This window comes from Hyla sarda, chromosome 2, assembly GCF_029499605.1.
Source record: "Hyla sarda isolate aHylSar1 chromosome 2, aHylSar1.hap1, whole genome shotgun sequence".
In the NCBI taxonomy this organism is placed as follows: Eukaryota; Metazoa; Chordata; class Amphibia; order Anura; family Hylidae; genus Hyla; species Hyla sarda.
This window is the reverse complement of record NC_079190.1, coordinates 427,918,156-427,930,633: the sequence shown is the minus strand read 5'-3', so window position 1 is coordinate 427,930,633 and position 12,478 is coordinate 427,918,156. Positions and strand designations below refer to the sequence as shown.

At 36.2% G+C, this 12,478-nt stretch overlaps 1 protein-coding gene across 4 annotated transcripts in view; it reads right to left on the bottom strand.

The window, feature by feature from the left end:
- Window positions 1-12,478, bottom strand: part of LOC130356901 (beta-crystallin B1-like) — an 83,589-nt gene that overhangs the window by 3,425 nt on the left and 67,686 nt on the right. For all 4 annotated transcript variants that reach the window (XM_056559041.1, XM_056559040.1, XM_056559042.1 and 1 more), the window contains 4 exons: window positions 3,240-3,325; window positions 2,774-2,892; window positions 1,747-1,879; window positions 22-164 (listed from right to left, as the gene is read on the bottom strand). In XM_056559041.1, the coding sequence (XP_056415016.1) occupies window positions 22-164; window positions 1,747-1,879; window positions 2,774-2,892; window positions 3,240-3,325 (481 nt within the window). The remainder of the gene's footprint in view (window positions 1-21; window positions 165-1,746; window positions 1,880-2,773; window positions 2,893-3,239; window positions 3,326-12,478) is intronic.

The following is a 12,478-nucleotide window of genomic DNA, read 5'->3' as shown; positions in this document are numbered from 1 at the left end:
AGTGTATCTCTAAACACTTACGTTCCTCCAAGGACCTGAACACTAGCGACTCTATCCTGAAATCCATAGGACCACAAACTGGGGATATCTTCATCACAGACCTCCATCTTCCTACCCTCGAAATTGATACATTCATAGAGGGAGATCTTATAATCCTGAGTGTCCTGTAATTTAAGAGATTGTCATGTTACATAAATCAATACAAGAATAAATGATTTATATTATAAGGAGTTTTAGTTTACCATTTGCCTTGTATTAGACTGGGACAGTGTTTTCTGAAAAACGTGCCTCCAGCTGGTGCAAAACTACAACTCCCAGCATGCCCGGACAGCCAAAGGCACGCTGGGAGTTGAAGTTTTGCAACAGCTGGAGACACGCTGTTTAGAAAACACTGGAATAGGAGCATTGGTACGAAGGCAGAAAAATGCATAGCTGTGTTACTTAAAGGGTTATTCAGGATTAGAAGAACATGGTATAGATTGTGAGTGGTATTGCAGGAAAAACCCCTTAACCAGGCACAACTCACTTGGTTGTTTTTGATACATGACAACTCCTTTCAGGCTCCTTTCACATAACAATTTGGTGATACAGCAGCCTGAAAGGAGTTGTCATGTATCAAAAACAACCATGTGAGTTGTGCCTGGTTAAGGGGGTTTTCCTGCAATACCACTCACAATCTATACCATGTTCTTCTAATCCTGAATAACCCTTTTAGTAACACAGCTATGCATTTTTCTGCCTTCGTACCAATGCTCCTAGTCCAGTGTTTTCTAAACAGCTGCTTCCGTATCCCCGTGCCACACCCTATATATTTCAATGAGCCGAACGGAGTCCGCTAGTGACTCCGTTCGGTTAATTGTTTTTCTCGGTTTTCAGTCGGCCAACAAAAACTGATACAGTCCAAAAAATGAGCCGAACTGAGTCACTAGCTGACTCCGTTCGGCTCATTAAAATGAAAAGGGGGGTGGCAAGGGCTACAGCCGGTTTCCAAATTGTCCCATCGGATCTGGCGGCCATATTCCCGAATAGTGATGTGAATGCAACCTAAGAAATTAAAAGTAAAAATAATAGATAGAAAAAACTCTAAACCAGTAATGATGTATTATATTAATATTATTGTAACAATATACTGAGGATCATTTAGCACATTTTTAGAAATGTATCATTTAATGGAAATCTATTGCAACCATTCAGTCTTTTCCTTTTATTGTGTACCACTGTGATCATTTGGGACCACATAGTAAAGCTCCAAATTGTGGCCCCATTAATATCTCAATATCCTAGGACAGAGGAGCCACTACTTATTGACATTCCCCACGACCCCTTGTAGATTTATCAAACAAAAGAACAGGGAAGAAGTTGCCAATAGCAACCTGTCAGATTGCAGCTTTCACTTTTCAGAGGAATTTTTTTTTAAATAAAATAATAAAAATAAATATTAATGCATAATAAAAAAAATGAACAATATTAAAAATAAAAGGACCATAGACAACTGCACATTTTCCAAAATGTTTAATACATTTCCACCTTTTCTCTTTATATTTCCCCTATCTTTCCCCCCCATGGAGAAGGGGATGGGGCCACTATGGTACATACACCTTGAACCCTAAATATACATACTGAAAGATAAAATTGTAGGATAGAATGACCCTTTGGGGAAATTTCATGTCAATCTGATTAATAAAAGCATGAGGAATATTTTACGAGATGATTTCTTATTGACTTCAATTGGGGTTAAGATCTTACCATACGGACTGGTCTCAAGGACATGATCCTATCGGAACGGAAGCAGTTAGACCAGGAGTCCCAGCGGGGGTATTCTCCTTTCTCCAGAATGAACATCTCTCCAGTGAAATCTTTCTGTTCAAAAGTGACCCATCTGCAAATTTGAACCATAATGTGTTATAATATTGACCCAATATTTATGTGATATTGCAGATATTGATGCATGGACTGTTTACTCCAAAATAACTGAAGGTAGCAGGTGCTCCAGGTAACAAGCCCTGTCTCTCCTTACAGTGATGGATGGATTGCAGTGTATGCAGATTCCTCATAAAACAACAAATCTCAATCAACCTTTCTTACTTTGTAATATGTCAGACATCTACTATTTCTCCTGAAAATTCATAAATAAACTGACGACTTGTTGGTAACATTTTCCTAGTCTAAGTGTCTGGTCCCTGCACACCCTGATACTGTTCAATCACTGTTGACAGTGAAAGATTGTGTAAGACCCTACTTTATTGATGGCTGGAATGGTAACCCTCAGTTGTCAATTGATTTATACATTTCAAGGAAGAAGTAGAGGTATTGTTAAAGGAGAACTGTAGTGCAATGTAAGTTATCCTGTTAGAAAAATAAGGAATAACCTGTACAGGGCTGCGGCAGTCTGCAGGAAGCGCCGTGTCGTCCCCAGCAGAAGGCTGCGGCAGACACGGAACACCCCGGAACATACTGCCGCGGCCCAGTACAGGAAATCGTGGGGGGTCCCAGTGGTCGTACCCCCCTGCGATCTCCCCCGCGATCTATAACTTATCCCCTATCCTTCGGAGATAAATTAGGGGATAAATTATATTGCACTACAGTTCTCCTTTAAGTAGAGGTATTGTTATTGTTATTTCATGGGGAATACAAACATTTAGGAAAACACAAACATGTATGAGGCTGACTGATCTTCTTACGTTTTTCATATTTTTTTCTGATCTTCTTACATTTTTCATATTTTTTATTTAAACCTCCCCTATTAGATATGTTTGAAGAATTTGAAACTTACGGCCCAGCTTCCACTCGAATGGACTTCACATGGTCGAAGCCTCGGTCACACAAGTTTCTGCACTCGCTGTTGAATTCCACTTTGCGGCCTTGGAAATTTTCATATTCATAGCAAATCAGCTGTAAATAAAAAAATAAAATAGACAAGACGGAAAAAGAACTTAGAAGGATATTGTGTTCTACATTTATTGGCCTCTATATGTCTTGTTGAAACATTTGTCTTTATAATCTGCAGATTTTACTTTTAAGAAACTTTCCAGAACATGTTAAATAAATCAGACAGCACCTTATGCTCCCCCACTATGCAATATCTTTACTATAGCACTAGTGTTATATCGTCGGTTAAGGGTCGGCATGCATTATTCTTATTCAGAAAAAATATACCTAATAATTAATTAATGACTGTAACAGGTTATTATGTATGCAGAAATGCAATGCTATATACTATACCATATTGTTGTACATACCTTGTAATTCTGCAGCCCCAAAGATGAATGGCTACCAATGCTTCCTTGAGCTCCGGTGTGAGACATCTTGGAAATCTTTATGAAATCTGTAATAATTCCATTATCAGAATTTTTAACTTTGAACACAAAAGAAAAAGTAGTAACATTTGATATCATACTCTATGATATCATATCTAAGGTTATTTTTATTCTCCAAATCCTGCTCATTTCTAGGATGTTCTTCGATTCCCTTTACAAGTGCCATTTGGGCCAGCTATATACACCAGCTATACAAAGAGAAGCAGGTTTTGTTGTCCAGTCGAGACTGTATTATGAATAGCATAAACGGTAAAGAAGTAAACCAGGCACCGCTCTACAAACACGTAAAATCCCGTAGGCTGGCTCCTATTGGCCATTGTTGGCTACAGGTATAAATTAGCAGCTAGCTGTATCCTAGGGTGCTGACTTCCAAGTATAAAGAGCTTCAGAAAGATGTCATACAACAAAGGAACATGAAGTCGCACTCACCCGGACAAATCTTCAGCGTGATGAAAGCTTTATTCCACAAGAAATGCTGCAGATACAGGAAAATTTGAATCCATGGCGGGGAGCGAGAGCCGGTGAGACGCGGGGCATACCATGATAGCCTATCAGCGGTATGCCCCGCGTCTGAGAGTCTCACCGGCTCTCGCTGCCCGCCATGGATTCAAATTTTCCTGTATCTGCAGCATTTCTTGTGGAATAAAGCTTTCATCACGCTGAAGATTTGTCCCGGTGAGTGCGACTTCATGTTCCTTTGTTGTATATTATGAATAGCAATTGCAAATATAATGTTACTTTATATGTCCCTGAAATGCAGGGTTTCGGTGGAGCTGCAAATACATCTGGATAATTTATGCTGCTTCTTATGTAGATTATGAACAGAGACTGGTGTCAATCTCTGTACAGCACTCTGGGCTATGATGGTGCTATAAGAGCAACAGAAAATAAATGACAGACTATGGATTCTGAATAGAACCATTCAGGAGAATTACATTTGGATTTCCCCAACTACCTATTTTTTGAAAGCTTTCACTGCTAAAGATCCTTTATGTGGAAATCACTGAGGGTTCGCTGTCTGTGCCGTGACAATTTGTATTTGAGAATGTATAGAACATTAAAGGGGTTATCGAGGAAAAAAACTTTTATATATATATATATATATATATATATATATATATATCAACTGGCTCCAGAAAGTTAAACAGATTTGTAAATTACTTCTATTAAAAAATCTTAATCCTTTCAGTACTTATGAGCTTCTAAAGGTAAGGTTGTTCTTTTCTGTCTAAGTGCTCTCTGATGACATGTGTCTCGGGAACCACCCAGTTTAGAAGAGGTTTGCTATGGGGATTTGCTTCTAAACTGGGCGGTTAGCGAGACACGTGTCATCAGAGAGCACTTAGACAGAAAAGAACAACCTTAACTTCAGAAGCTCATAAGTACTGAAAGGATTAAGATTTTTTTTTAATAGAAGTAATTTACAAATGTATAAGGAAAAAAGGGGGGGTACCAAATGCCTCTAGATTAATACCATAAAATGGTACATGATGATAAAATTACAGAAAAAATAAATGATAAATCGGACTGTGCTTCACTTTAAATGATGTACAAATTTAATATAAAAAATACAAATAGGACATAAAATAAATAATACAAATGTATTACAAAAAATGCCTCCTACCACAGGGCCCTTGTGGGGAGGTGAGATAATTAAATACAAAACATATATTAAAAATATTTTTGTAAAAATTATAGCATGTAAATAACGCTCTACCGCTATCTCAATATATTGTAAACCGACATAGTATACTTTTGTGCGGTATACTCCGTTCCCATGTGATTTAGAACAGTTCACAAAGTGATATAGTTACCAACTCCTCAGGGTGGTTTTGGCTGGACGTCCGAGAGATAAATATATAAGAGCTGTATTCAGCGCTAGCGTGCGCTTACGGTGACGGGCCCGGATGCCACAGGCCAAAAAGGTCACCGGTCACGAAGTAATAGCAGGCTCGATGGCAGATGCAATGGAGGCTTTATCCAGCGCTGGCATGCGCTTGCGATGACGGGCCCGGTTGCCGCAGGCCAAGGAGAAGTCACCGATCACGGAGTGGCTCCGGAGATGTAGATATACTCGGAGATATGTGGATCTTGCTCCGGAAACAGGGAAAAGAAAGCCTCGTGGAAGATCTCTCGGCGTCTGGTGGAATGGCGGATAAGTTGTAGCCAGGTGTACAATCAGCAGGTGATGGAGTTGTATCGGAGATAGATGATTGCGGTTTGTAGATTGCGGTAGTCATGCAATAAGTATTTCTTTCTCTAGACGCGTTTCAGGGTACTTTATATATGACCCTTTCCTCAGTAGAGATATCTTTAACAGTGAAGCTCAAAGTCCTTTTATACATGTTACCTGTCTAATTGTTACAGGTGTGTTTCTGTTTAAATCTTCCGCAAATAGCGGAGTGGAATGGGAAAACATGGAGTTGTTTCATCTTAATAAAGCAGTGTTCACATTTAGAATCAGTATATATGCGTTCTTATTTAAATATAGTGTCGTATATATTGTAAACATTAGAACAATACATCTAACATACAGTAAAGTGTACAGATAAAGTGTATAGTACTGAGATGGAAAACAAAAAGATAATAAAAATAAAAGTAAGAATAAAAATGAAAAAAATAATAATAAAACTAAAATAAAAATAAAAATAAAAATAAAATAAATAAAAAGTAATAATTAAATGAATAAAGAAAATAAAAATAAAAATAAAATAAAAATAAGAAAAAATAAATAAAAATAAAAATAAAAATAAAAAGATATAAAATAAATGTAAAATAGGTGTATAGATAAAATAAAGTGCTATAGAGTTACATGGAAGTAATTAGTGTATAAGAAGGTTGAAGGATGGCCAGTCACGCAGAGTAAAAATAGAGTGGGTCCGACCTCTCCATGGGGGCCCACATGTTTGAAAAAAAGGGGGGGCCTCCATGGGGAGAGCGGGACACACTCTACAGAAATCCAAAAAGTTCAAAATTCGAGTTAAGGCCATTCGGCTCTAGAGAATTAAATTCATAAATCTTCTGACTTTCAGCCTTAGACATTTTAACGATGAAGCTGCCTCCTCTCCAATCTTTCTTAATAGTTTGTAAGCCTGTATAGAAAAAAGTGGTGATTTCTTTATTGTGAAATTTTGCAAAATGGGCTGATAAAAGGTGTTTTAGGTTTCCATTTTTTATATTTGCTAGATGTTCAGCAATTCTAGTTTTTAATGGTCTTTTAGTTCTCCCAATGTATTGTTTCATACATCCACACTGTATCAAATATAGTACTCCACTTGTGTGGCACGAGATGTGTTCTTTAATGATCCATTTAAAGTCAGTAGTACATGATGAAATTTCTGTAGTTTTTTTAGGGCCCTTCACTTTCATACAATTGGGGCATATTCCACATCTGAAAAAGCCTTTTGTGTTTAGCCACGTCTCAGATATATTTTGAATTTTTATGGGTGGTTTTATACTTGGTGCAATCGTTATCCCCAAATTGGGGGCCTTTTTATATACAATGGGGGCTCGGTCTGGCAGCAATCCTCCTATATCTTTATCTTGTTTGACCATATGCCAGTGCTTATTGATAATTTGTTCAATTTTTTTATATTCATAATTATAAGGTAAAATTAATTTAATTGAATGTTCAGTGGATATAGTGTCTTTATCTTTTGGTGCAAAAAATGTGGTTCTATCTAGAAGTTTAACATGATTAAGGGACTGGGTTAGAAGTGTGTCCGGATAGTTTTTATCCTTGAAAAGAGAAGTCATATCTTCTGCTTCTTCCAAAAAAATATTGTTCGATGTACAGTTACGTTTTAAACGGCGAAACTGTCCTTTAGGGATATTTGTAAGCCAACTAGACAGATGGCAGCTTGTATAGTCTATGTAACTATTTTTCGTAGTAGGTTTCTTATAAGTATTGCAATTTAATCTAGTTTTATCCGGGCTCACTTTAATCTCTAAATCAAGGAAGGTGATGGATTGTGTACTAATGTGTGAAGTAAAATTTAGAAAGTGACTATTAGTGTTTAGATTGTTAATAAATAAATCTAAATCTGTGATAGACCCATCCCAAATTAAAATAATATCGTCAATGTAACGTCTCCAGAGCACCAGATTTGCGCCAAGGTGGGGGGTGATGGTGTCCTCTTCCCAAGATGCCATAAACAAATTAGCATAACTTGGCGCAAATCTGGTGCCCATCGCGGTACCGATTAACTGTAAATAATAATCACCATTAAAATAAAAATAATTGTGAGTAAGAATGAAATTAATAGCTGTGAGAATAAATTCAATCTGTGAAGGTTTGTGATTGTGTTTAAGTAAAAATTTCTGAGTTGCTGCCAGACCTAAATTGTGACGTATATTTGTGTAGAGGGATGATACATCCAAAGTGGCTAAAATATGATTGTCAGACCAGTTGAATGATTCAATAATTTCGACAATTTGGGTGGTATCTTTAATATAAGATTTGGTGCTTTGTACCATATCTTGTAAAAATTTGTCTACATATTGGGACAGGTTTGAAGTCATAGACCCGATCCCAGATATGATAGGTCTACCCGGAGGGCTAATTAAGCTCTTATGTGTCTTGGGTAGACAATAGAAAACAGGAAGTCTCTCATGAGTGCTCAAGATGAATTTATATTCGTTGTCATTGAGGATATCTTCCTCTAAAGCTTTTTTACAGATATTTAATAATTGAGCACTGTATTCTGCAGTGGGATCCTTTGTTAATTTTTTATATGTCATATCATCATTCAACTGTCTTTGACATTCATTTATATAGTCTTTTGTATTTAAAATCACAATACCTCCCCCCTTGTCGGCGGGACGTATTGTGATTTCGTTATTAGCCTGTAGTTCTTGAATTGCTTTCTTTTCTGCAGAATTGATATTAGATTTTTGTTTGTGGCTATATTTTAGTTGCCTAATATCTTTTTCTACTAGATTTTTGAAAGTCACAATATCTGGACCCATCATATTTTTTGGATAGAACCAAGATTGTGGTTTAAGATTCGTGTGTACAAATTCCGTAGGTTTGGGTTCATATTGAAAAGGGTGTTTGATAAAGTATTTTTTTAAACAAATAGTTCTAATAAATTTTTCAAGACCGACATATGTGTCGAATTTTTTTAAGGGATAAGATGGAGCAAATTTTAAGCCCTTATTCAACAATTTAGTCTGGGCAGGAGTTAAAGTATGATTGCTTAAATTGATAATGACATTGTCTATTGGTGTGGATGTGTCTTTCCTATTTTCTGAGGTGGTTGTGATAGATTTTCTATTTCAAAATTTTCTTCGTGTCCTCTTTTTTTGGGGGGGTTCGGTGTTGCAATTGGTTCTATGTGGTTTTTCCCAGGTATGGGATGCATCTCCACTGTTACAGTCTGTGTTCTCTGTGTTGGTCCTGTTGGTTGTGATCGGTGTGTTTGATACTGGTTGTGTCTGTATGGAGATTGTGGATATTTTCTCCACTTGGGGGAGTAGTGTTGTGTTTGGTATGTATAGTGAGATTGGTGATGATTGGTATAAGGAGGATATTTTTTCCTGGTGTATGGAGATGGGTTTTGTGTGTAATTGAGATTGGTCTGAGGGTGTTCTTCCCCAAAAAAATGTTTTTTATCTGTCAAGGGGGCATATCTATTCTGAGTATTGATATTATAAGTGGTTACTTTCTCAGATGTGGCTGATCTAGAAGGTTTAATCGTGGTTTGCCATAGGAGTTTTTTTGTTTTTCTGCTGATGATTTCTTCTTCTAATCTATCCAATTTTTTACATAAATGTTCTTGTTGTTTAAGATATTCCGGGGATTGGTCATATTGGTCTAGTAGTATTTTGATTTGATTGATTTCATTATCTTGGGTAACTATAAGTTCTTTTCTTCTTTCTATGACCAATCTGACCAGTCCCTTAGAATACTCTTTGAGGGTTTTATCCCATTTAGAATTAAACTGTTCGCTTTCTAGGTCCCCCGCAGGGGTTTTGTTTAGATATAAACCCTTTGGGATGTGGTCTATCTCTAGTAAGTGGGACAAACTTTTAATTTCCCACTGGTTTCTTAATCTGCGTGACAAGACATTCTCCAACCTTTTAAAATTTTGAATTGTCTGTAAATCTATACCTTCATCTGGTTTTATAGAATTTTTGTCAATATTTGAAAATGTAAAATTATCTATTGATTTTTTCTTATTCTCTAAATGTGACCAAATGTTCATCATGAAATAGTGGAGCACGTTCACAAAGGTGTAATAAGATTAAATCGAAAAAAATGGGGTATGTGCAGCTCACAATATAAATTAATCGAGGCTAATTGGAAAGTATTTACACCAAAAAATACTAGTACAAAATAATATAACATTTATGTAAAAAATTGGATAGATTAGAAGAAGAAATCATCAGCAGAAAAACAAAAAAACTCCTATGGCAAACCACGATTAAACCTTCTAGATCAGCCACATCTGAGAAAGTAACCACTTATAATATCAATACTCAGAATAGATATGCCCCCTTGACAGATAAAAAACATTTTTTTGGGGAAGAACACCCTCAGACCAATCTCAATTACACACAAAACCCATCTCCATACACCAGGAAAAAATATCCTCCTTATACCAATCATCACCAATCTCACTATACATACCAAACACAACACTACTCCCCCAAGTGGAGAAAATATCCACAATCTCCATACAGACACAACCAGTATCAAACACACCGATCACAACCAACAGGACCAACACAGAGAACACAGACTGTAACAGTGGAGATGCATCCCATACCTGGGAAAAACCACATAGAACCAATTGCAACACCGAACCCCCCCAAAAAAAGAGGACACGAAGAAAATTTAGAAATAGAAAATCTATCACAACCACCTCAGAAAATAGGAAAGACACATCCACACCAATAGACAATGTCATTATCAATTTAAGCAATCATACTTTAACTCCTGCCCAGACTAAATTGTTGAATAAGGGCTTAAAATTTGCTCCATCTTATCCCTTAAAAAAATTCGACACATATGTCGGTCTTGAAAAATTTATTAGAACTATTTGTTTAAAAAAATACTTTATCAAACACCCTTTTCAATATGAACCCAAACCTACGGAATTTGTACACACGAATCTTAAACCACAATCTTGGTTCTATCCAAAAAATATGATGGGTCCAGATATTGTGACTTTCAAAAATCTAGTAGAAAAAGATATTAGGCAACTAAAATATAGCCACAAACAAAAATCTAATATCAATTCTGCAGAAAAGAAAGCAATTCAAGAACTACAGGCTAATAACGAAATCACAATACGTCCCGCCGACAAGGGGGGAGGTATTGTGATTTTAAATACAAAAGACTATATAAATGAATGTCAAAGACAGTTGAATGATGATATGACATATAAAAAATTAACAAAGGATCCCACTGCAGAATACAGTGCTCAATTATTAAATATCTGTAAAAAAGCTTTAGAGGAAGATATCCTCAATGACAACGAATATAAATTCATCTTGAGCACTCATGAGAGACTTCCTGTTTTCTATTGTCTACCCAAGACACATAAGAGCTTAATTAGCCCTCCGGGTAGACCTATCATATCTGGGATCGGGTCTATGACTTCAAACCTGTCCCAATATGTAGACAAATTTTTACAAGATATGGTACAAAGCACCAAATCTTATATTAAAGATACCACCCAAATTGTCGAAATTATTGAATCATTCAACTGGTCTGACAATCATATTTTAGCCACTTTGGATGTATCATCCCTCTACACAAATATACGTCACAATTTAGGTCTGGCAGCAACTCAGAAATTTTTACTTAAACACAATCACAAACCTTCACAGATTGAATTTATTCTCACAGCTATTAATTTCATTCTTACTCACAATTATTTTTATTTTAATGGTGATTATTATTTACAGTTAATCGGTACCGCGATGGGCACCAGATTTGCGCCAAGTTATGCTAATTTGTTTATGGCATCTTGGGAAGAGGACACCATCACCCCCCACCTTGGCGCAAATCTGGTGCTCTGGAGACGTTACATTGACGATATTATTTTAATTTGGGATGGGTCTATCACAGATTTAGATTTATTTATTAACAATCTAAACACTAATAGTCACTTTCTAAATTTTACTTCACACATTAGTACACAATCCATCACCTTCCTTGATTTAGAGATTAAAGTGAGCCCGGATAAAACTAGATTAAATTGCAATACTTATAAGAAACCTACTACGAAAAATAGTTACATAGACTATACAAGCTGCCATCTGTCTAGTTGGCTTACAAATATCCCTAAAGGACAGTTTCGCCGTTTAAAACGTAACTGTACATCGAACAATATTTTTTTGGAAGAAGCAGAAGATATGACTTCTCTTTTCAAGGATAAAAACTATCCGGACACACTTCTAACCCAGTCCCTTAATCATGTTAAACTTCTAGATAGAACCACATTTTTTGCACCAAAAGATAAAGACACTATATCCACTGAACATTCAATTAAATTAATTTTACCTTATAATTATGAATATAAAAAAATTGAACAAATTATCAATAAGCACTGGCATATGGTCAAACAAGATAAAGATATAGGAGGATTGCTGCCAGACCGAGCCCCCATTGTATATAAAAAGGCCCCCAATTTGGGGATAACGATTGCACCAAGTATAAAACCACCCATAAAAATTCAAAATATATCTGAGACGTGGCTAAACACAAAAGGCTTTTTCAGATGTGGAATATGCCCCAATTGTATGAAAGTGAAGGGCCCTAAAAAAACTACAGAAATTTCATCATGTACTACTGACTTTAAATGGATCATTAAAGAACACATCTCGTGCCACACAAGTGGAGTACTATATTTGATACAGTGTGGATGTATGAAACAATACATTGGGAGAACTAAAAGACCATTAAAAACTAGAATTGCTGAACATCTAGCAAATATAAAAAATGGAAACCTAAAACACCCTTTATCAGCCCATTTTGCAAAATTTCACAATAAAGAAATCACCACTTTTTTCTATACAGGCTTACAAACTATTAAGAAAGATTGGAGAGGAGGCAGCTTCATCGTTAAAATGTCTAAGGCTGAAAGTCAGAAGATTTATGAATTTAATTCTCTAGAGCCGAATGGCCTTAACTCGAATTTTGAACTTTTTGG